General features: G+C 65.3%; 1 protein-coding gene across 1 annotated transcript; it reads right to left on the reverse strand.

Moving 5' to 3' along the window:
- Positions 1-602: 602 nt before the first annotated feature.
- PIK3C2B (phosphatidylinositol-4-phosphate 3-kinase catalytic subunit type 2 beta) lies at positions 603-22,230 on the reverse strand. Its single transcript, XM_051808808.1, has 33 exons — positions 22,211-22,230; positions 14,900-15,857; positions 13,267-13,367; positions 12,992-13,146; positions 12,754-12,874; positions 10,949-11,060; positions 10,778-10,857; positions 10,635-10,698; positions 9,995-10,141; positions 9,716-9,749; positions 9,184-9,379; positions 7,907-8,029; positions 6,936-7,103; positions 6,644-6,755; positions 6,414-6,556; positions 5,591-5,779; positions 5,387-5,480; positions 5,218-5,312; positions 4,957-5,137; positions 4,560-4,667; positions 4,380-4,472; positions 3,955-4,084; positions 3,577-3,713; positions 3,288-3,457; positions 3,003-3,159; positions 2,813-2,922; positions 2,521-2,722; positions 2,313-2,437; positions 2,101-2,218; positions 1,864-1,945; positions 1,665-1,771; positions 1,461-1,589; positions 603-1,385 (listed from the first exon to the last, which is right to left on the reverse strand). The coding sequence occupies exons 2-33, from the start codon at positions 15,779-15,781 to the stop codon at positions 1,197-1,199; spliced, it is 4,854 nt and encodes a 1,617-aa protein (XP_051664768.1). The 5' UTR covers positions 15,782-15,857; positions 22,211-22,230; the 3' UTR covers positions 603-1,196.
- Between the last annotated feature and the right edge of the window lie 866 nt (positions 22,231-23,096).

The following is a 23,096-nucleotide window of genomic DNA, read 5'->3' on the forward strand; positions in this document are numbered from 1 at the left end:
CCCCCGGTGGCGGAGCGCGGAACTGCAGCGGGGGCGCCCCGAGCGGAATTTGGGGGGTCCCCGGGGGGCATTCCCGGGAAAGCAGCCGGACCGGCAGGCTCCCTGTGCTCCCTGTGCTCCCTGTGCTCCCTGGGGACGACACGTGTCCCCAGACCTTGCGGAGGGCAGAGGTGGGGATAGATATGCGGGCAGAGGGGCAGGGAGATGGGCAGAGGGGCAGGCAGATGTGCAGAGGTGCAGGTGGATTTGCAGGCAGATGTGCAGGCAGAAGTACAGGTAGGTGTGCAGGCAGAGGTGCAGGCAGAAGAGCAGCTAGAGCTGCAGAGGCGCAGACAGATGTGTGGGCAGATAGGCAAGCAGGGTTCAGGTAAATTTGCAGGTAGATGTGCAGGCAGATGTGCAGGCAAAGGTGCAGGCATCATCCACGTGTTGCCCTGTGCCTTTCATCTCCTGTAACTTCCCACCATTGTTCCAGGCAGGAAGGTCCCAACACAAGAGGGTCCCGAGGCAGGAGGGTCCCAGCTCTCCCAGCCCCAGCAGCTCCCCCATCCCCCTCTGCTGGCAAAAACCAGGCCCCCCCTCAGCCCAAGTGCCACCAGAACCAATATTTAAAACTTTTAATATAAAGGTTAAGTTCATTATTCTCGATCCTGAGAAACATTTCGTCCGTTTACGGAGCTGTCGCTGTAAACAAAGCACCACAGGCACCAAGCCCGCACCCGGGGCCGGGTGGCAGGCCAGGAGATGGATGTCCCCACGGCACAGGGACAGGGAGATGGGCCGGCTGTCCCCTTCCCGTGGCATCGGGGAGGGCTCAGCCACACGGAACGGGCACCCCGCCACGCCGCTCTCCTTTGGGAGCGAATTCCCCGGGGTGGGAATTGCCCGGCTCCAGGCAGGCTGGGGCTGGACCCGGAGGGGATACACACCCCCCCCAGCCCACAGCAAAGCCCTGCACCACCTCCCTCTCCCCTCCGCCCCCAGTGCCCGGCTACTCGTTATTAAAAAAAATTAAAATACAGATATCCCAAAGGAAGAAATAAGCCCCGAAACGCCCCCCACGCCTCTGCCCGCCCCTCCCGCCCCGCGTTGCTCCCTTGACACAAGGTAAACTTAAAAAAGGAGGCACCCGTGGCAGGACCCCTCGGAGACACCCCGGGGTGGGCAGCGCCGCGGGGGCCGTGCCGGGGGGTCCCTCAGAGGGTGCCGTGGCCGCGGGACCCCAGGGCGAACCAGCCCATCTTCTCCTGCGCCAGGTCCAGGTCGCGCAGGCGGATGCCCACCTCCCCCAGCAGGATGTTCTCCCAGAAGCCCTCCTCGCTCAGCACGCTCAGCCGCAGCTCCCGCTGCTCCAGGTCCCCCCGGGGGATCCCGTCGTACACCAGCTGTGGGGCACAGAGGGACGGACCCTCAGCCACGGCCCCCCCCGGGTCCCCCAGCCCCGGCCCCACCCAACCTACCATCTCGTTGTAGGTGGGGTTGCAGGTTTTTCGGGCCACTTTGGTTTTCCTCTTGGTTGTTTTCTGGGGGTCGGGCAGCAGGTAGGTCTTGACGTAGGGGTCGGGGTCGTTGCCGTCCTGCAAGGGGGGCTGTGGGCAGAGCGGGGGGGCCCCGTGAGCGCAGCGGGGGGAGGGACCCCCACCCTGCTCCCACCGGGCACCTACCAGCCCCCGGATGTGCATCACCATGATGAAGAGCTTGTTGTTCTTGTAGGAGATGGAGAGTTTCACCTCCCCGCCGACCTTCCCCAGGGAACGAGCCCATGTGGCGTCTGGAGAGGAGGAGAGCAGGGGTGAGGTGGGACAGCAGCCCCCCACCATCACCCCTTGCTATTGCTCCCCTCCATTGTCCCCCTCCCTCTACCTGCCGGCTTTGGGGTCGGGTTGGTGCCAGCTGCCTTCTCATCCCGGGGCAGGGGGTGGAAGAAGGTGTAGATGAGGTCACACTGCAGGGGAGGAGGTGACATTAGCAGTGGCTGTGGCGTCCCCGCTGTTCGGGGCACAGGACACGCACCAACATTCACACGGCGCACTGTCCCACCGTGCTGCTGTCCCTGGCACTGCCCCCACCTCCCCACAGCCCCCTGCCCCATCTGCCCACCTCTGCCACCTCGGGGGCCGCGTGGATCAGGTGCCAGATGTAGCCGTTCAGCTCCTCCTTGCGCCGCTCGGCCACCGCCTCGCCCCGCGAGCGCCCGATGACGAACCTGCTGGGGAAGCTGCAGGGACGGACCCTCAGCTGAGCCCAGGGGGCTGGGGGGAGCCCCAGGGGGCTGGGGGGAGCCCCGGGGGTCTGTGGGGCTGCGGGGGTACCTGGGCAGCAGCGAGGAGGGGAAGAGGAGGCGCAGCTTGTTGTGCAGCTCCTGGAACTCCTCGAAGGTGCGCTGCACGAAGGTCACCTCGCCCGGGCTCTCCCGCTGCACCTTCACCACGTAGGTCTGCGGGGAGGCAGGGCTGTGAGGTGGGACCCCGGGGTGCCCTGAGTGCACCCTTTCAGCTGTCCCCAGCTGTCCCCACTCACGTAGCCCTTGCTGGGGTTGAAGACCCTCTCGTGGCGGCACAGGAAGACGTCGCGGATCCGGCCGGACGTCTTGAGGGTGTGTGTGCGGGGGGCGAAGGAGAGCGTGGGCCGGGCATCCGAGCCCGTGAACTTCATCTGCGCCAGGTTGTGGATGAAGAAGTTGAGCTTGGTGGCCACGCTGCCCAGGCTGGACTCGATCAACCTGCCAACGAGGCCATGGTGTGCTCAGTGCGGAGCCGGCGCCGCTGCCCCTCCGTCCGCTCCTGCCCCTTCGCCCACCCCTGTCCTCTACCTGGTGAAGTAGGTGGTGGCATCGGCATCAGAGTCCTGTGGCCTCAAGGCATCGTAGACGTACTTGAGGTCCTCCAGGTCGGAGAGCTCGGGGATGCCACAGGACAGCATCTGGGAGGCGAGGCAGGGGTGAGGGCAGGTGGCGGGGGCACCCCTGGGAGGGGGGGAAGCTGCGGCCCCCCGGCTCTCACCAGCCCCAGCAGGTTGAGGAAGAGGTGGGTGTGCTTGCGGATCAGGTTGTAGGCCTGGCAGCACAGGTCCACGAAGTCGTGGAAGCGGCTGGAGGGCTTGTCCCCGCCGTTGATGACATAGGCCATGTCTGAGGTGAAGACAAACGGCGCCCGGTCCCTGCGCCGGGGGAGAGGAGGGACAGAGGGTGAGCACGGACGGGGATCCCACACCAGCAGGACGAGGAGAGGGGGCTTCACCCACCAAACCCCCCCTGGGCAGAGGGAGGCACCCGAGGCTTTTCTCACCTCTTGATGTTGCCGAACATCTGCGCGTGGCCCAGGAACCTGCCGAAGTCGATGTGGAACATGTGGCCCGTGGTCTTGAGCATGATGTTGTCGTTGTGCCTGTCACAGATCCCCAGCACGTAGGTGGCCACGCAGCAGCCGGCGCAGGAGTAAATGAAGTTTTCCACGGCCTGGGAGGGAGGGAAGGAGAGAGCAGGCGTGGAGAAAGCCTGGACGCAGTGGGAAGCGAGGGGGGTCTCATCCCTGGAGGGGGGGACATAAGCAGGGACGCTGCCAGGCTCTTCCTCACCTTCTCATACTCGTCCTCCTCGGGGTTGTGTTTCTGCAGCCAGTCTGCCAGCGGCCGGTCCTTGAAGGAGCCCGTCACGCCGTGCTCCACCTGGATTTTGCGCAGGGTCTCAGCGTTGGGGATCATCTCCACCATGCCTGGCGGCCGGGACACAGGGTGAGACCCTTCCAACCCACCCGGGGGGCACTGAGACCCCAACCCCACTCTGCCACCGACCCAGGCACCCCCAAACCATCACCACTGAGTGACAGCCCACAAAGCCACGCTCCTACGTGAGCCGATGGGGTCAGACCAAAGGTGGATCACAGGTCCCCACAGGGCCTCCTGTGCCACCACCAGCCCCACGTGCCCCCCTGGGATGCCCTGACCCCAGCTCACCTCGCCCACGGCCCGTGGAGAAGCAGCGGAAGATGACCATGCGCATGTCCAGCCCCTCCTGCACCCAGATCTTGTTCATGATCCGGATCATCTGCAGCGTCAGCATATCCTGCCGCAGGTCATCGCCACACTGCCAGCAGGGGAGAGCCATCAGGGACAGGGGGGAGACATCAGAGACAGGGGAGAGACATCAGAGACAGGGGAGACTTATCAGAACCAGGGAAGAGCCATCAAAGCCAGGGGAGGGACATCAGGGACGGGGGAGAGACATCAGAGATGGGAGAGACATCAGAACCATGGGAGGGACATCAGAGGCAGGGGAAGGGACATTAGAGGCAGGGGGCAGTGGGGGATGAGGGTCAGGGGATTGGGGTGGTCGTGCCGGGGGTCTGGGCATCGCCAAAGGTGCCACATGCCAGGCTCACCTTGAAGATGACTCGGATGTTTTCCCCCAGGGGATCCACGTTCTGGAAGGAGAGCTTGAGCGGGACGGCGTTGGAGTTGAAGTAGGAGCAGTCCTGCCAAGGGAGGAAGGCACAGCCCGTCAGGGCGAGCTGGGAGCGGGCACAGGAGACCCCCCAGTGCCCCTTGGGTCTGGCACTCACCCGGGGCACGATGCCCTTCACCAGCAGGCTGGGGCTGAGCGGCAGCCGGCACGAGCCGTGAGCCTTGAAGAACTGCTTCACGTCCTCCAGCCCCTCGCGGAGGATGCCCTGTGGGGTGGGCACGGGGCAGGGGTGGGCATGGGGTGGGGTGAGATAAGGATGGGCGTGGGATGGGGTGGGTAAGGGGCAGGGTGAGCATGGAATTGGGGGAGCACGGGGTGGGAATGGGACAGGGTGAGCATGGGAAGGGGTGGGCATGGGATGGAGTAGGTATGGGATATAGTGGGCACAGGACAGGGTAGACACAGGATGGGATGGGATGGGGTGGGTATGGGATGGGTGGGTATGGGATGGGGGGCTGATGCCCAGCACCCCCTCCCAGCACCCTGGCACCCACCTGGCGGGCGGAGGGGGCAGCGTCCCGGACCTGCTGTGCCAGCCTGGCCAGCGTGCTGACCAGCAGGCACTGGCGGTCGAACTCCTCCCGCAGCCCCTTCCCGCAGCAGCACAGCAGGGCTGCCAGCAGGTACTGGTACCGGATGCTGAACTGGGAGTCCTTGAGCCCGTCCTTCAGCAGCCTGCTCGGGGCAGGGGCATGGCAGGTCAGACGAGGCCCAGGGGACCCACCCCTGCCACCCCCAGAGCCCCCCAAACCCACCAGAAGAAGTAGTGGGTGATCTTGAGGTCGCAGATCGCTCTCTTCATGAGGAAGCGCACCAGGGGGCTGTCCAGGTAGCACTCGTACTTCAGGGCCTGGGGAGGGCACAGCGTTGGGGCACGGTGGGACCGGCGGGCACCCCGTGAGACATCCCAGTGCCACCACACACCTGGACCAGCTGGGGCAGGTAGTCCAGCAGCTCTGTGTCGGAGATGGAGTCGATCCACTGCACGGCCGTCCTCCTCACCTCCTGGTCTGGGAACCTGCACCCGGGACAGGAGTCACGGAGGCAGCACCCTCAGCATCCCCCACGCAGGGCGGGTGGCAGTGCCACAGGGTGCACACCCCCACCCACGGCCCAGGGGTGGCTTACGTGGCGTGCAGGAGCCCCAGGGCATCCTGGTGGCTCATGGAGGTCCACTGGCCGAGCAGGGCGTAGATGTCGGGCAGGCAGGCCCAGTCCCAGCTGGGGGCACTGGCCAGCAGCATGGGCAGGGCCCCGGGCTCGGCGTGGCAGTGGCACCGCTTCTCCCAGAGCCGCTGCCGGTCCGCATCTGTCAGCCTGGGGGCGAGGGGGGGGGCATGGCACGGGGGGCACAGGGCTGGGGAGGGTCATCCCTGTGCCCCCAAACCACAGGGATGGGATGGGCCTGGCCGTGGAGGGAGCTGGCATCCCTCTGTCTCTGGATGGGGCTGGCAGACTGGGGAGGTGTCATCCCTCTGCCCCCCCCCGAGCACGGTGCGTGGGATAAACCCCTCTGAGCCCTCCCTGCATGCCCACCACGGCTCTACCTGTGGGAAGGAGGGGCTGATGGACAGCAGGACTGTCCCCCAAGGCACAGCCAGGACCCCCAGGCACAGGGGGTCCCCCTGCCCAGCTACCCCTGCCCACCCCACAGGTTTCTGCTCAGTGGATCCCGGCACAGCTGCCGACACCCGATCCCCCATTTACGGACCCTTGGCCGTGCCAGGCTGGACGAGGGGCTGGGCAGCTGTCCCTGCTGAGGGGACATGGCCAGAGAGGGGCAGCTGGGGGGGGGCAGAGCTCAGGAGGACCAACGACAGCTCCAGAAAACACCAGCTCCAGCCTCATCCAGGGGCAGGGGCAGACCCTCAGACACCCCCTGTGCGTGCTGGGGGGTCTCTCAGCAGTGCCCCCCCTCCCCAGCAGGGTGATGCCACCCCCGTTTATTCACCAGTAGAGCGATTTCTTCTGCATGGCCTCCCGCAGCTGGCGCTGCTCCTCCTCCCCCAGGCTGCCAAACTCGTACCGGGGGCTGAACTCGGCTGCGGGAGGGCTGGTGAACTTCACCTCGAAGGCCGAGGTGGGGAAGTCGATCTGGGGCAGAGGCAGAGGGTGAGGGGATCCACACGTGGAGCTCGGGGAGGGGGGGTGTCCCACGGAACCCCCCGTGCCAGGACGTACCTGCAGGATGACACTGTCGGGCTGGTGGAAGTTGGGGGCACTCGACCTGGCTTGGGAGTTGTCCTGGGTTGCTGGCCACAAGCCCAGGAGCTTCCTGCCACAGGTCAGGACCCTGGAGGAGGAGGAGGAGGGATGAGAGCCTGGCAGTGGGGGCCACTCTGCCAGGGCACGAGGGTGGCACCGCTGCAGTGGTGCTGTCCCCACGCTGGGGACCCCACGGCACTGGGGACCCTCCTGTGCCCCCCGGGGATGCCAGCACGGCCCCTTGGTGGTGGTGGGACACCCCACGTACTGCCTGAAGTTGAAGAGGGGGGTGGTCACCCAGCCCAGGGCCTCGGGGACCCGCCGCTGCTTGTTGGTGTCGGAGGAGCTGCCTGGGGGTGGGACGGGCACAGCGAAGAGCGTGACACTGAGCAGCGTCTCCCGTGGGAGATGGTTCACCTGGACTGGGAAGCAGATCCTGCAAGAGAACGATCAGAGAGAGGCTCAGCCATGCCAGGGACGGGCACTCCCAGCACACCCCATGGCTCCAGCCCCCCTCTTGGGATGCCAAGCGTGCCCCGGGACAGCCCAGCCCTACTGATGCCTTTACTGCTGGCACGGGGGTGCTCCGTGTCCCCACTGTGGGATAGAGGTCCCCTGCCGTGGGTAGACACCCTGCAGGGAGCAGTTGGGTTTGGGGAGAGCCAGCTGGTCCTGCCCCTGTCCCGGGAAGGTGACCGTGGGACAGGGGGGCCGCCATGGACACCCCCCACTGCTCACTGACCTTGTCCCACGGCCTGGGGGGGCCGTGTGGGACCCCAGGGCTGAGATTCCTCTCCGATTCCTCTCCTCCTCCTCCCAGGGAGCCCAGGGTGGCAGCTACATCCCGGGGGAAGGGGGTTGCTCGCAGCCGTCCCGCCGGGTGCCTGTCCTTGGGGCACCTTCTAAAATTATCCCGTCCCCACCTCCCCGCACACTGCGAATGCCAGGCATGGTGAGGGCCCAGCCCGGCCTCCCTGCCTGCTCCCGGGGCTATTTTTGGAGCAGATCCCCTTTCCCGGGTGCAACAGGCAGGTCCGGAAGGGCAGAGCTGGCGCTGGGGCCGCTGCTATTCCAGGGGATGACACAAGAGCTTCCAACACCCAAAAACCAGGGAGAGGTGCAGAGAGGAGCTGCTGGAGCAGGGGAGAAGGAGGAGGAGGAGGAGGAGGAGGAAGGCAGTGTGGCTGGGCATGGCACCGGGACCCCCGTGCCCACCCCATGGTTGGGGCACTGCCTTACTGCTGGTCCCAAATGATGAGGTGGAAGAGGTATTTGTAGACGTGGGCCTTCCTGGTGAGCAGGGGGCTGCACAGCTCCTTCCCGCCGTGGCTGAGGGAGCAGGAGAGGTAGAAATCTTCATAGCTGCGAGGGGAGAGAGGGAGCCATGAGCTGGGGGGTCAGAGGAGCTGGTACCCGGGGGGCTGCCCTGCCACGGGGCAAACGGGAGGATGGAGGTGCTGAACCCAACGCCTTCCCCAGGCTCGGGAAAGGGGGGGGCAGAGCCGGCAGCCCCCCTCCAGTCCCCAGCACCATATGCCACCGCACATCCCGTCCCCCGGGGGGGCGGTGGGGGGGCCCTGCCATGTGGCAGGTGCCGAGCGACAATCCGGGCAGGGCGGCGGGGCGCCGGGGGTCAGGGGCTGCCGGCATTTCCCAGGCTGCCGCCTTTGTTCGGAGCCAGCCACCAAGGGGAATACATTAAGGGCAGCACAAAGGCGAGGGGTCCCCGGCGGGGCGGCTGCTGCCGGCGCCGCTGCCTCGCCCACCCCGCGCCCCCCATCACACCCCCCCCGGCCCCCCGCGCCGGGCACGGGCACCGAGGCACCGAACAAAGGGCCCGTGGGGCGTGGGGCCGCTCCGTGGGGCCATCTGTCACCTCCCCCGGGGGCGGTGTGGGACCGGAGGGATGCGGCGGGATCCGTGGGGTTGGGATGGGGAGAGCAGCTTCTCCCCCCCGGTACCCCCGGGCTCGCGGTGGGATTTGGGGGTGTCCTGTGCAAGGTACAGGAACTGGACTCCACAATCCCTGTGGCTCCATCCCAGCTCAGGATATTCTATAATTCTCGGAGTCTATGGTCCTACCCTGGAATCCCAGTCCAGGAGGATCAGGGTGGGTTAGCCCTTGCTCCTGGGACCTGTGGGGATGGGATGGGAGAGCACAGCAAAGCCATCCCATCCAGAGCTCGGGTGAGCATCCCTCCCTGCCCATCAGCACCAGCATCCCCAGGCTCAGGGTGGGATTTTGGGGTGCCCTGAGTCAGGCTCAGTGGTCCTTGCGGGATCCCACTCAGGATATTCCATGATTCATGGCCTTTCTCTGACACACCCTCAGAGCCCCATAACGAGCCCTTCCTACTCGGGATATTCTCTATTCCCGTCCCAGAATCCCAATCCAGGAGGCTCGGGCTGGGTTAGCCCTTATTCCCTCCGTGCCTGCAAACACCTGGGACAGGAGGACGAGGACACTCCTCCAGGGGAGGGCCAGCCCCGCCCAGGTGTGTTGGGGCCACCCTTACCTGGCAGCCCAGGTGATGGGGATGCGGTGGGTGGCATAGACGGTGAAGGACAGGGGGCAGGAGAGGAGCTGAGCCTCCTGTGCCACGCCCAGCTCCCGGCTCCCGTGCACGGCCGGCTGGAAGTCGGCGTTGAAGGTGCTGCAGTAGAGCTCCACCATGTCCAGGATGGCGGCTGTCAGGCTCTCCACGATCCGCTCTGAGGGAACAGGGACAGGGATGAGCCCCCCGTGGACCCCACTGCCTCCCAGGACATCCCTCAGGGCCGGGTGTGGGATGCTGGAGGGACCCCAGGGCAGGTTTCCCCTGGGACAAAGTAATTCCAGCCTTCCCATTTGGAGTTCATACCAAGGAACAACAACCAGCCCCCCAGGAAACCTTCCTTCTTTTTTTTTTTTTTAACCAGAACGCTTTCAAGCACGTTGGTTTTTTTTTTTTTGGCCTTGATAATTGAAAGGGGAGGGGCTTGAAGATTAAAAGCACCACGAACTCGAGCCCAGAAGGGAGAGGGGGGGGAGAAGGAGAACAGAAATACCTCGATTTTCCCTCTTGGCCAGGACATTTGGATCCTGTTGAGGAAAAAAAGAGAAACCACAGGAGCCCCCTGAGCGCCAGCCCCGCGCTGCCGGGGGAGCCGAGGCGGCCTTTACGTAACCAGCCCTGGCTGCCAGAGCCAGGCAGCTGCCTGCTCCCAGATAATTCGGGAATTTTCCACGTGGTGCAGCGGGAGGAAGCGGGGGAAAGCAGCCAGATGTGACAACGTGCTTCCCCTCTGCAGCCCCTGGCTGAGCCACCCCCTTTCCCCCCCACTCACCTTCTGGATTTTGGGCTGCATGCGGGAGGGGCAGGGGGGCATCTGGTTGAGGGCTGCCGTGATCTCCTGGGACTCCACGGCTGCCAGGGCGTTGCAGATGGCCATGACAGACTGGATCACCCGCTCTGCCTTCAGGGGGAAGTCTCCCTGGAGGGCAGAGAGGGGTTGATGTGGGATCCCCGGGCAGCTGAGGGGGCAGGGGCTGCCCCCCGGCACACACCCGGCACTGGGGGATGTGTCAGTCTGTGCCTCAGTTTCCCCTATTTTCCCCTGTCAGGGGAGGGTTAGGATGGATCTCAGGGAAAGGTTCTTCCCCCAGAGGGTGGTTGGGCACTGACCAGGCTCCCCAGGGCAGTGGGCACGGCCCCAAGGCTGCCAGAGCTCCAGGAGGGTTTGGACAACGCTCTCAGGGACAGGGTGGGGTTTTGGGGTGTCCTGTGCGGGGTCAGGAGTTGGACTGGATGATTCCTGTGGGTTCCTTCCAGCCCAGGGTATTCCCTGATTCTGTGATGATTCTACGATTCACAGCCACTCCCTTTCTCTGACACCCCCTTTGAGCCCCACAACGAACAGGGGAAAGAACCCACAGCAAACCAGGCAAGGGAGCCCCCAAAACCCCCCCTCCAGCCCTGCTGCTCACCTCGGCAGCCAGGAAAGCATCCACCTCGTTGTGGAAGGTGTCAAAGAGGAGACTCAGGGCCTGCCTGGGGGACAGGGAGCAGAGCTCAGCCCCGGCCAGGCAGGCCCCTGGAGTGGGGGGCCGGTCCCGCTGCACCCCCCTACCTGCTGATGGTCTGTTTGATGGGCCTCTCCTGCAGGTGGATGTAGTGGTTGAGGGTGGAGGGGCTCTGGTCATCGCTGGCCTGGGGATGGAGAGGTGCTGAGCGGGGATGTCCCCACCCCGGGGGGATGGCACAGGCACCCCCCGATGCCCCCCGCGCCCCCGGCACCCACCGTGCGGGCCAGGTCGCTGCGCACCCCCTTCCTCCTCAGCAGCTGCAGCCGGATGTCCGTGTCAAACTTCCTGCAGTGCTGGATGTGCTCGTGGCTGCCCAGGGCGTGTTTGCTGCGGGGACACGACCTCACGCTCGTCCCCTGCCGCGCCCCAAAATCCCACCCGGGCTGCCCCGTCCCCACATCCCATGGCCAGGCAGCCTCGGCCGGGGCTCAGGGCGGCCTCCTGGCCTGCAAACGGACCTTTGTGGCACGAGGAAACCCGGAGAATGAGCCATTGTTTTCCCTCCTTCCCCTGCGCCCTGCACAGAGCCGTGCCCGGCCCTGCCGGCGCGACGGGGCCGGGAGCGGAGCAGCCCGTCGTGCCAGGACGTGCCCGGCGCTGCGTGGGAAGCAGAGCACGGATCTGAGGAGCTGGAGGATGCTCTGGCTGGCAGCAGGGCTGGGGTGAGCCCCAGAGCAAGGAGTGACAGCCTGAACCCGCTGTGCCCACCGGCATGGGAAGCCCCCCTGGAGTGGGACCCACTCTACCATCCAGACCCGCTTCCTCTGCTGGCTCCGGGGAGAAGGAGCCAGTTCAGCCCTGGCTCAGTCCCAGTGACAGCAGCTCAGCCTGGTTTGCAGAGCTCAAGGGCCCGGCTGGCTCTGCAGGGGGGGTTTGGCACTTCCAGCATCTCCTCTGCCACGGGAAGATGTGGGAAGAAAAGACCTGTGACAAAGGGGCTTTATGTCCCGGGGCTTTCCCAGAGACCCTTTGAGGGCCCCGGGAGATACGTGGAAATGTTCACTGGGGACTGCCCTGCTCCGTGCCCGGGATGTTCCCTGTTCCCTGCCAAAAAAGCAGGAGCTTCGTCCCTTTGGGAAATGCCATCCTGGATGGGTGGATCCACCCTGCAGCTGGGTGATCCCTGGCAGCCCTGAGTCTCCTACAGCAGGTTCGGAGATGCTGCACACACCTGTACACACCTGTACACACCTGTACACACCTGTACACACCTGCACTGGGCTGTTTGGAAACCCACGGGCTCAGCACTGACAGGAACAGCCCCTCTGGGTGGCCCTGGAGCCCCTTTGGGTGGCAGGAGCAGAGCTGGGCTCTGCTCCGGTGCCGTGCAGCCTCTCCCGGTCCCAGCAATTCCCAGCCGTCCCTTTAGGGCCCAAACCAGCAGCTCCTGGAGGCCCTGGCAGAGCTCCCACCGAATTCCCGTGGCAGGGCCAGGCCCAGGGCAGCTCTCCAGCACCAGGAGCTGGCTCCTGCCCGGAGCTGTGGCTGCTGCATGTCCCTCTGCAGGGAGCTCTCCCGAGCCTCCAGACTCCCAAACCCGCGTGGAAACACAGAATTCCTCCAGGAAATGCAGTGAGGCAGGGCAGGAGGGATCCCCATCACCCACCCCCGGCTCTGCCCAGCGCAGCCCTGATGCTCCTGCGCCCCTGACATCCCTTTCCCACTTCCTCCTGGAATTTAACCAGCGGGCTGGGAGAAGCCGGGCTCCGCTCAGTGACACGGCTTGTTATTAATACTCCTCCAAAGAGCTTTTTTGGCAGCTCCCTGCTCTCCAGCCCGTTTTCCAGGCGCGTGGGGGAGCGTGATGGACACCCTGCCACCGGGAAAGATGCTCCCAACATGCTGCTTTTGGCAGGAGCACCGACACAGCTCCAGAGGCAGCAAATGGAGCGGGGAGGCTCCCGCTGTGCGCGCCGGGATCAGCCCTGGACGTCCAGCACGCCCTGCCAAGGCCATGCTTGGGTCCTGGAGCTCCTGGGCTGGGTTTTGCTGGGTTTGTGCCCCCTCCCTGGCCACTCACTTGTGCAGGAATTCCTCGAGGCCGCAGATCTTGAGCAGGAAGTCCTCGACGTCAACGGCGTGCAGCTCGTCGTGGGTGTAGCACAGCGCCTGGTAGATGAGCAGGTCCACGGTGGAGGAGCCTGCGGGGAGGAGGAGCAGCCCCGTGAGCCCCTGAGGGGGTGGGAACGGTGGGATCCCCCCCCAGCCCTCACTGGGGGGGTCACAAAGGGGGTCCCCGAGCGGCGTGGGGCACTCACAGTCGCAGGTGAAGGTGAGGGGCTCCCGCAGGCTGTCACACACCACTGTCACCTTCAGGCTCACGCCGTGGCCCAGCTGCTCCGGGCTGAGGTTCACGGCGTTCCACACCAGCCCCGTGAGGGAATAGTCCTCGGTGCTGGAGCTGGAGCGCAGCCTGCGGAGGCAGGGACGGGTCAGGGACGCTGCCCGGGTTTGGGGTTTGCCCCAGACCCTGAAAAACGCCTGTTTGGGGGCATTTTGCAGCAGGAGGCTCCTGCCCTGGCTGGGTACTCACACGTCCAGCATGTGGCAGAAGGCAGCCACCTCCTCGTCCCGCTCCTCCGACACTTCGAAGAGCTCGTAGCCGTTGGTGAAGGAGTGAGGCCGGGGGGCAACCTACGGGGCAGAGCACGAGCCCATCAGCTGGGCACCGCCTCCCTGGGGCTCCAGCCCGCCGGGATGGGGCTCACTGCATCCCCCCGGGCACTGCCCCCCTGAGGTCGCTGTGGTGGGGGCAAAGTGGCTCTGGCAGCAGCACAGGGGGACGTGGGCTGGCACGGGGAGGGCTGTGGCAGGTGGGCACCGGCCCCAGGATGCACCAGTGGCACCTTTCCCACGTCTGGGAGAAGGGAGACCCCACCACCCACCCAAAAAACCCCCACTCCCAATTACTTCCAAAAGCCCCATCAGGGATATTCCTCGGGGAGACAAGGGGTGGGCAGAGACAGACCTGAGGACGGGCAGGGACTGTCCCCAGGCCATAGGGGTGCTGCAGGGGACCCCTGCCCGTGCCCTGCCCGCTGCTCTCCCACCACAGTGCCGGGGCAGGTGGCACTGCCGTGCCAGGCCCCCCCCAGCGTGGGGGTCCCAGGGGCTCCATCGCTCTCTGGCAGCGAACAAAGGCCCCTCTGTCAGAGCAATTAACCCAGGCAGCAGCTCCCGGGAGGCACGGGGAGGTGGGGAGCGCTGCAGCCACTAAAGGCAATTTTAATGCTCTTTTATAATTAGGTTCTGGCACTTAGAAAGCCAGGAGTGACTTCGGGAGCCCCTGCTGTGCCCCTGGCCCCGCGGGGAGGGGCGATCCCTGAGGAAGGTGACTTTTCCTGTCATTTATCTCCTCCTCTTGCTGGAGGTGGGATGAGCTGTGCCACAGCCAGGGCTCTGCCCCTGCCACGGGCAGCCCAGCAGGGACAAGGGATGTGGCAGCCCCGAGGGTGAGCCAGTGGCAGTGCCAGCATTCCCTGACGCCTCTGGGAGCAGCGGGAAGTTATCCCAGTCACTGCTCAGGGAAGAAGGGAGCTGGGATTGGAAAGGATGTTGTGAGCCAACAGGAAAGGGATCTCCCAGCTCTCAGGAGGAGACTCCCATCTCTTTCCAAAGGATCTGGTGACATTTCATGAGCTGGCAGGACATGGGCCCATTGCAAACCACCTACAGGCTCCGGAGAGCTTGGCACCAGCATCCCTGGAGCAGCTCCAACCATGGGACTGGGCACTGCTTGTGCCCTCCAGTGGGCACTGGGCTTTGGCTGCAGGGTCTGGGGTCCAGCAGTGTCCGGGCATGAGAGTGAGGAGAGGAGGCAGCACATGGAACATCCCACCCACTCGGTGGCAAAGGGATCCCGGGTGGGATCTGCCCTGCTTGGCTCCCAGACCCAGTTCTCCCACCCCAGAGGGTTTTGGCCGTGGCTGCATGATCTCACACCCCTGGAAAAAGTCTGACTGATCCCTGGGGACGATGTCTCTGCCTACAGATGCCTCTGCCCATGGCACAAACAGGAATCCAAGGAGCCGCAGCGACGGGACGAGTGAAACCCACCCGCAGCAAAGGGCAGGCAGCAAACCCACAGCTCCCAGCCCAGCGCTGGGTTCCCAGCTCCCAGCTCCAGCCCAGCCCCATTCCAGGGCAGGGAAAGAGGAGCCTCTCACCGGGTTGACGGAGATCCTGCGGTTCTTGCCGGGCGCCAGGTTCTTCCTGCTGCCGTACGTCCGCGGGGGCACCTGGGGGGGCATGGTCTTGCTGCGAGCCACAGGCTTCCCGCTCGACTCCTTCTCCAAGATGCTCCTGCCCTCCTTCCAGCCCCGGGAAGCTTCCCTCAGCACCCCGGACTCGTAGGTGGACTTGAGGTTGAGGCAGGTGATGGCGTCGATGCCGCCGTAGCCGCCGAGGCCGAAGGGATCCTCCTCGGAGATGCGGCGGCCGAGCAGCTTGTCCTGCGCCCGCTCCTGGGCCGCCGAGAACATGTTGATGTCCCTGGGCTGGGGGCCCTTGGAGGGCGGCGGGGACCCCTTGCCCAGGCGCTGGCTGCCCTCGGGGGAGCCCCAGAGCGGGTGCCGGGGGGGCAGCGGGGGCGGCGAGAGCTTCTTGGGGGAGCCGCCGCCGCCGTCGTGGGGCGAGGTGCCGTTGAGGGGCTCCCCGAGGAAATCCCCCCCGGAGCCCTCGAAGATGTAGAGGTAGTCCCCGCTCAGGGGGCCCTTCAGCCAGGGCTGGGGGTCCGGGGGGCGCGGGGGGCTGGGGCCGGGGGGCGCGGGGGGGCCCTGGGGCTCGGCGGGGCCGTTGGAGCTGAGCACAGGGTCGGAGCCGGACAGGCCCCGCGCCGCCTTGATCCCGGAGCAGCCGTTCCTGTCGGCGGGGTCGTCCCAGGAGATGAGGGGCCGCTCCCCCCGCTGCTTGGCCCGGCTCTCCTCCTTGTCCTGCCGCAGCCGGGACAGGGCGTCGTACTCCATCTGCAGGGCCTCGGCCAGCGCCAGCTCCTTGCGGCTGATCCCCAGGGACTGCCAGCGCTCGCCATGGCCGCGCCGCGCAGACATCGCGCCCGGGAACCCGCGCCGCTTCCTGCCGGGGTGGCGGGTCAGGAGAAGGCCATGCTGCTGCTCCGCTGGCTACCTGCGGGCAGGGCAGGGGGAGGGTGCTGAGGGTGGGCTGAGGAAGGGGCTGCAAGAAGGATGGAGAGGGACTTGGGACACGTGGAGTGATAGGACAAGGGGGAACGGCCTTAAACTGAAGGAGGGTGGGTTTAGATGGGATATTGGGAAGAAATCCTTCCCTGTGAGAGTGGCGAGGTCCTGGCACAGGTTGCCCAGAGGAGCTGTGGCTGCCCCATCCCTGGAAGTGTCCAAGGCCAGGATAGACAGAGCTTGGAGCAACCTGGGCTGGTGGAAGGTGTCCCTGCCCATGGAAGGAAGTGGAACTGGGTGAGTTGAACATCCCTTCCCACCCAAACCATTCTGTGATTCTCTGACCCTCTGATAAGGAAGGCCAGGCTGGCAGCTGGTGGCACAGCCCTTCCTCTCTGCCATGGAAAGAAGGAAACATGCAGGGGCTCAGCAAAGCCACAGGGTAAAAATAAAGATTTTGCTGCTTCCTCAGGACCTGATGGCCACCAGCCAGGCAGTGCAGGCAGGGCAGGCAGGGCAGGCAGGGCTGTCTGGCCCCACAGCAGCTGTTGGGGCTATTGCTGGAACCCGACGTATTTCCCCGAGGACAAAATAAGCCCCAGGTTGGGGAGGGCCCGGGGCCGGGGCTGCAGCTGGGGCTGAGTCACCCTGAAACCCCTGGGGACCTGCCCTGGCATGGGCTGGGCAGCTGTGCCCATGATTCTGTGGCATCCCCAAGGAAGGGCTCTGAGCCCCCTGCTCAGCTCAGCACCGTTATTGTACCACTGGATAAAAAAATCAGCCCTCGCCAGCAAAATGAGGGAATTCTGAGAGAGTATGGAAAAGATGAGCAGAGTAAGGAAGGTCTGAGGGTGACAGCATCCTGCCTCCAAACCCTGCTTCGGGAGAGGCCCAGGACAGCCTGGAGCTCCCACAGATCCCTGGGTCCTGCTGCTGTTCCCCAGCACCCACCAGCCTGGGCACTGATGGACACCCAGAGCACACTGAGCTCTAATAACCCCCTTGAATGGATCCCCCCGAGCCTCCCCCCAGCCCTCAAAATGCAGCTGCTCCACAGCACTCAGCTGTGCAGGGGAGAGCAGGAATGGCTGGACTGGGATCTGCTCCCTGGCTCCTGACCCGGCGCCTGCAGAGGGTGGTGATTGCAGCTCGTGCTCCCCAGGGAAGGATGTGACACCTCCTCTTCCCTTCCTAGCAAAATAAATAACTAAGTGGATGTTAAACAGAAGAGTGGAGCGAGCCCAGAGCCCTGGGGGATGGCCAGGACCTCAAATCCCTGGAGCTGAGAGGCAGCGGAGTGTTTTGGGGCTCTGGCCAGGGCTGGCTCGTGAACCTCGGGACACAGGGAGGACACGGGACCCCTGCTGTCACCCTGGGCTCTCCTGTGCACCACACCGGGCTCTGGATGATGCTCCAGTTCAGGGTAAAAGGGTGCAACTGCCCCTTCCCAGTGTTTTTGCTGTGGAAGGCACCGCCGAGGGCTTTGGGCATCGCTGAGCTCGCTGTGCCCACGGCTGGGGGGGGCAGGAAAACCCTTAACCACAGAATGCAGGAGCAAGGAGAAGGCTGGCAGACCCTGCTCTGATCCCAGGGATGGAGGAGCCCATCTGGCCCCACGTGTGCCCCCCACATCCCACCCCAAGCACGGGGCAACCACGTCCAGCCCAGGCTGTGCCGGTGACCACCCTCCTCCAGCCCAGGGGAGCAGCACCAGTGTCACCAGGCCGGTCCCCTGTGGTGTCACTGTCCCCTCCCAGCCCCCCCAGACACGTCACCCCCTCCCCACCCTCCAACGGGCCCCCCTGACCCCGGGGTGTGCAGGACCAGATGGCTGCTAATGAGCCTGGTCCAGGCTCCACATCTCCAGGCTGATCCATCCTCTCCCCAGCACAGCCTCCCCTAGCCCCCCAGCACCAACCCAACCAGCATTTCTGTGCTTTCTGGCTGGAAAAAAATGGCTCCAGGGGGGGAATGACAGACTGAAAATGTTCCCTTCCCCGGCTTTTCAGGCCCTGCTGGCAGCTGTGGGCTTTTCCTGGAAAAACAGAAATCCCAAAAGCTGGCAGTCCCGGGCTCCTGGAAGCCGAACAAAGAAAACGGGCTTTTAACCCAAAAGCAATAAACCCGGAGTGATTTTTGTGGCTGACAAAGCCACAACTCCGCTCTCATCTCCAAGAGAAACATCTGCATCTTGCTGACGTTCTGAGGAGAGAAATGTGCCCGTGGGGTCGAGCCCAGGATCCCGGTGGGACGGGGCTGGAACTGCACCTGGGGACGGGGATTGGGGCGGGAACGGGGATGGGGAGGAAGGTCCAACCCCGACTGGTCACAGCAACCCCCCAGTGCCAACACCAGCCAGGGAAAAGCCACGTGGAGAGTGGGAAGGGTCTGCCTGCAAACTAGGGAATGTCACCTGGGCTGGGGACACCACGAGCACCCCCAGGCAGGTGGCTCAGCCCCTTCCCTCACAGCGGGGCAGCAGATGGACCGTGGAGGTGGAATCCACATGGAACAGCCCCAAGCTCTCCTGGTGGCCCTCCAGGTGCCCGTCCAGGGGCAGGACTGGTGCCCAACCAGCGCTCCTAGGGTTTGATGAGAACCTTAATGGTCCCATCATTAGGCTGAGGGGGTTTAGGGGGGCCCAGCCCCCTCTGCAGACACCCTGTGCCCACCCCTGCTCCTGGCACCTGAGCAGCATCTGCTTGGTGTGGGGACACCGGGCAGGATCCCACGGGATCCCATGGGATCCCATGGCAGAGCCAGCCCTGACTGGGGGCACAGGATCCCAGGGCAGAGCTGGGGGGGGGTTCCCCGTGGCCCCCATCCCTCCATCCCTCCCTTCCCCCTCGCAGGCAGCTGCGCTGGGAGCACACGGACATCTGGGAGGACATCAAACATCCGAGGGCGAGGAAGCAAAGCCCTGGAGGGGCACATTCCCGGCGGTGGGAGCGGGATGGAGGTTATGCCTATCAGGGAGACAATTCACTCCCATTTATAATCCAGCGGAGGGAGGAGTGGCCCTGAGAGGGATAAAGCACCAGCCTTCACCTCTGGGGCTGGGGGTCCATCCATCCACCCGGCTGCTCCCACCCAGCAGGGTGAGCCACGGCATTCCCAGCCGCTGGAATGGCCCTGAGCAGGGTGAGCCATGGCATTCCCAGCTGCTGGAATGGCCCTGCCTTGGGGACACGGAGCTGCTCCTGGCTGTCCCCAGCCACGCTGTCAGCGGGGTGACAAAGCTCCCTGCATGCACTGGATCCTGGGACATCCCCTGGCAGCAGGGATGCTCCAGGTCCTTGTCCCACAGAGCTCATGGCATGGGGGGAGAGGTTCCCAGGGCTCCCAGCAGCTCCAGCACCCCCAGAGCAGGTGGAATCCACCCCTCTCCACCTCGAGAAGAAACTCTCTGCTCTCGATTCTCCTCTTCCCCTCCAAAACAGGAGGGAAATGGGGCATTTCAGGATCTCTCAGGCAATCCCAGGGATTGTGCTCGTGGGTTTCCATAGGGGGTTGGAGCTGGATCCCCCTGCCAGGAGCTGTCACCAGCCTTTTTCAGGAGTGGGGTAGGAAGGGCCCAGAGCTCATCCCTGTCTCCCACGATCCAACCCCACTTCCAACCTGTTGCCTTTCAGCAGGAGGAGTTTCTTCCTCTTCCAGCTGATACATCTCCTATTAATAGCAAAGTCCAGCCTGGTCCAAGCTCTCCGCTCTCCAGAGCAGGCAGGATGTGAGGCTGGACGATGCCAAAGGCTCTTCCATCATTTTCTACGTATTTCCACCCTCGGGAGGAAATCCTGCCCTGGGAAGGTGGGTCGGGTTTGGGACGGGAAAGCCCCAACTCAGGGCAGTCAAAGGAGGGAGCTCCTGGAGGCACCACCTGGAGCCGAGTCCTGGATGGGGACATGGAGGGAGTCCCACCAGGGTGGGGTTGGGGGGGATGTCAGAGCCCTGACTGCAGCGAGGTGGGAGAGCCACACTCTGAGATCCACGAGGTGTGAGAGCCATGCTCTCAGATCCACGGGAGATGCTGAACCTCCCCCAGCACCTGCAGAGTGCAGGGATGAGCAAGGTGGGACCTTCCCTAAAGTCACCAGCCCCCCTGGGACCCCACGGTGCCCCCACGCACTGCAGACCCCTCACCTTGATGGCAAGGCCAAGGCCCTCCTGACACCTGGAGCCCTCCTGGCCCCGGAGCTCACCCACGCTCGGACTTTCCAGATTACTCAGCCCGTGCTGCTCCAGCGCCCACCACCCTCCCCAGGGCCGGGTTTTTGGGGTGCTGGGCCCCCCTGGGGGACGCTGGAGGTCACGCCAGGTTCTGCCCGGTGCCAGCACTGCCTCCTATGCAAATCTTGGCTTCCTCCCTGGCACCTGCCCGGCTGCACCGGCAGCGCTGGGGTGGCACAGCCTACCTGGGATCAGCAGGGGAAGGAGGGGCTGGAGCCCCACAGATGCCCTGGAAAGCTGAGCAATGGGAAGCACGGCACAGCCTCAGTGCTCCCCACCACACCAGCACCCACGGGAAGCATCCTGCCTGCTCACAGGAGCTGGGACGAGCTGGGAAGCAGCAGCACTGCCCTCCCTGCCCGCCCTGCCCCGTGTCCCACATCCCAGTGCTCCAGGTCAGCCCCAGGGGATGGATCCCACTGCTGTGGGGGCAGCTGCATCCGTGCCACATGCTCCTAAGTGTTCCCTGTTGCCATGGGGCTCTCCCTGACCCAGATCCCGAGCGGGATCCGCAGAGGACACGGATCCTCCCGGAGTGCCCCGAGGATGTGCAGCAGTGGGGGAGCACCCCCAGCCCACAGCACCCTGCCGGGGTGCAGGGGCCCCACAACGCTCAGCAGACCCAGCCCAGTCTGCAGTGGGAACCACCTCCCTGGGCTGCTCATCCCGCAGGATTCCCGTGCTCTGGGAGAGCCACAGCCCAAGGACACCCACGGACACAGGCCGGACACACACACGGACACCCCTCACTCAGGATGGGGCTGGGGGTGCTTGGGATGGGGCTGGGGGTGCTGCTGCTGCTGCCACAGCCCTGCTGGTCCCTCCTCGTGGGACCCCCGGCCTTTGCAGCCCCCCCGACCTTCCCCCCCCCTCCCCAGCCCACAGCCCGGGGCATCCCTGTGCTCCCACATCCTGGTGCATCCTGGCACACGGAGCACCCGCTCCCACTGCAGCACCCCCGGAGCAGGGGCTGCAGGGCTGCAAGGGCAGCTCCTCAGCTCGATCCCCTGCCCGACCTCGGCGTGGAATTTGGGAGGCGCGGAGGTGGGGCAGCGCCTCGCCGGGGCGGTTATCCCGGGAGAGCCGGGCGCCAGGCAGGTTTCCTCACCCCGCAGCTCCCTGTTATCCCGTCCCTCCCGCTCTGGAAGGGAAGGATTGATTTTCCTGGTCACGCTGGTGCTCGCTCAGCCCGACCCAGATCCCGGGAACAATCCCATCCCTGCTCGGCCTCACACACACGAACAGCTGCGGGCAGGCGGCAGGAACAGCTCCCACATCTCCGGAGTTTGCTCCTCGTGAGCGTTCCTGCGGTCCCGGATCCAGGGGGCTGTTCTGCAGCAGCAGAGGGAGCACCCCAACATCCCCCCAGCACCCTCACGGGTGCCTCCTGCCCCCAGCACCGAGGTCTGGTGGGACGAGCTGACTCTGCCTGGCCGCACACGAGGGTTGGCTTGTCCCTGTCCTTGTCCCTGTCCCTATCCTCTGATCCAGCGGGTGGCATCCCTGCCCATGGCAGGGGGGTCGGAACGACGCGATCTTTAAGGTCCCTCACGACCCAAACCATTCCAGGATTCCATGACCCCCATCCCTTGCCCATCCCTGTCTCCATGCCTTTTCCATGTCTGTCCCCATCCTTGTGCCGGGGGGGGGGGACTCTGCCACGCCGGGAGGGGACGGGACCCCCACCCTCCCTCTCCTCTTTGCCGCTGACCAACTTTGCGATTTCTCGGGGACCATTTAATTGTCCCGTTCATACAAACACCCTAACTTTCCTCTCCCTGCGGCCCGAGGGGGCATTCCAAGATCCCCGACCCTGCACCGTGCCCGGGGGAAAGGGGGGCAGCCTCGGGTCCCCCCCCCCCGCCGCCGCCGCGGGGCTTTTGGGGTTCCCAGCGCTGGAGCAGCACAAGGATGAGCCGGAGATTTTGGGAAGCGCCGGGAACGCCTCGCAGCAGCGAGCGGGACCCGCATCTCCTCCGGGAGGGGAAATTATTAATATAGATAAACGCATACATGAAAAATTCTCTTTTTTTTTAAGGAGACGAGCCGAGCCGCTCCCGGGGCCGGAGCCCCCCCCGCTCCCCGCGGTCCCCCCGCTCCCCGATGCGGCCCTACCTGCTCCGAGCGGCTGCGGCGGCGGCGCCGGGCGGGGGCCGGGGGATGCGGGAGGAGCCGGAGGGATGCGGGAGGAGCCGGGGGAGATGCGGGAGGAGCCGTGGGGAGGCGGGAGCACCGCGGAGGCGGCGGACAATGGCGGGCGCAGCGCGGGGCGGTGCGGGGCCATCTCCCGGCCGCTCCCCGCATTGCACAGCGCCGCGGGCAGAGCCCCCCGCTTGTCCCCGGGATGCCGCCCCCGCCCCGGTGTCCCTCGGTGTCCCCCTGCATGGCTCTGGGATGCTCCTGGCTCTCCCCGCGGAGCCCCCCAAATGATCCCCCCGTATCCCCCCCACCTCGCCCCCCGGTGCTCTCCGGTTTCCCCCGCATATCTCCGGGACGCTCCCAGCCTCCCCTGGCGGAGCTCCGAGGGTTCTGCCCCTTCATCCTTCGTTTTGCCCCCTGCATTTTCCCCGAGACTCTTCCAGCTCCTCCCACGGAGCCCCGGGGACGCTCCCCCCGCGTGTCCCCCCCCCGCATCACCCCCATGTCCCGCATCATCCCCGCGGGACGGTGGGTGGGCGATGACCCCTCTCCTGCTGCTTTGCCCTGGCCCCCTCCACCTCCCCCAACCCCGGGGGCATCCCCATCAGCACCCACCTCCCCTGCTCCCCACGGGGGTGCCACCCCTCCTTTGGGGAGCTGCAGGGGGGTGCTGGGACACCCCACAGCACCCACTGGGACCGGGGGGCTCGTGCTGGTCCCCAAAGCCCCCCAGGGTCGGTGGGGACACACTCCTGCCACAGCATCCAGACCCCCGGGCTTGGGGGGGCACAGGAGGACCCCCGGTGTGGGCAGCAGATGTGCCGGAGCCACGGCAGCGCTGGCTGGGATCTGTTTTCCCTGG

This window comes from Manacus candei, unplaced genomic scaffold (assembly GCF_025592945.1).
Source record: "Manacus candei isolate 608988 ecotype Guabito, Panama unplaced genomic scaffold, ASM2559294v1 h1tg000073l, whole genome shotgun sequence".
Classification (NCBI taxonomy): Eukaryota; Metazoa; Chordata; class Aves; order Passeriformes; family Pipridae; genus Manacus; species Manacus candei.

Coding starts and splice junctions, on each gene's coding strand:
- PIK3C2B (XM_051808808.1), bottom strand. CDS start 15,781: ATGTCTGCGCGGCGCGGCCATGGCGAGCGCTGGCAGTCCCTGGGGATC. Junction 10,858..10,948: donor GCAGCGACCTGGCCCGCACG/GTGGGTGCCGGG, acceptor CTCCATCCCCAG/GCCAGCGATGACCAGAGCCC. Junction 10,142..10,634: donor ATGCTTTCCTGGCTGCCGAG/GTGAGCAGCAGG, acceptor TCTGCCCTCCAG/GGAGACTTCCCCCTGAAGGC.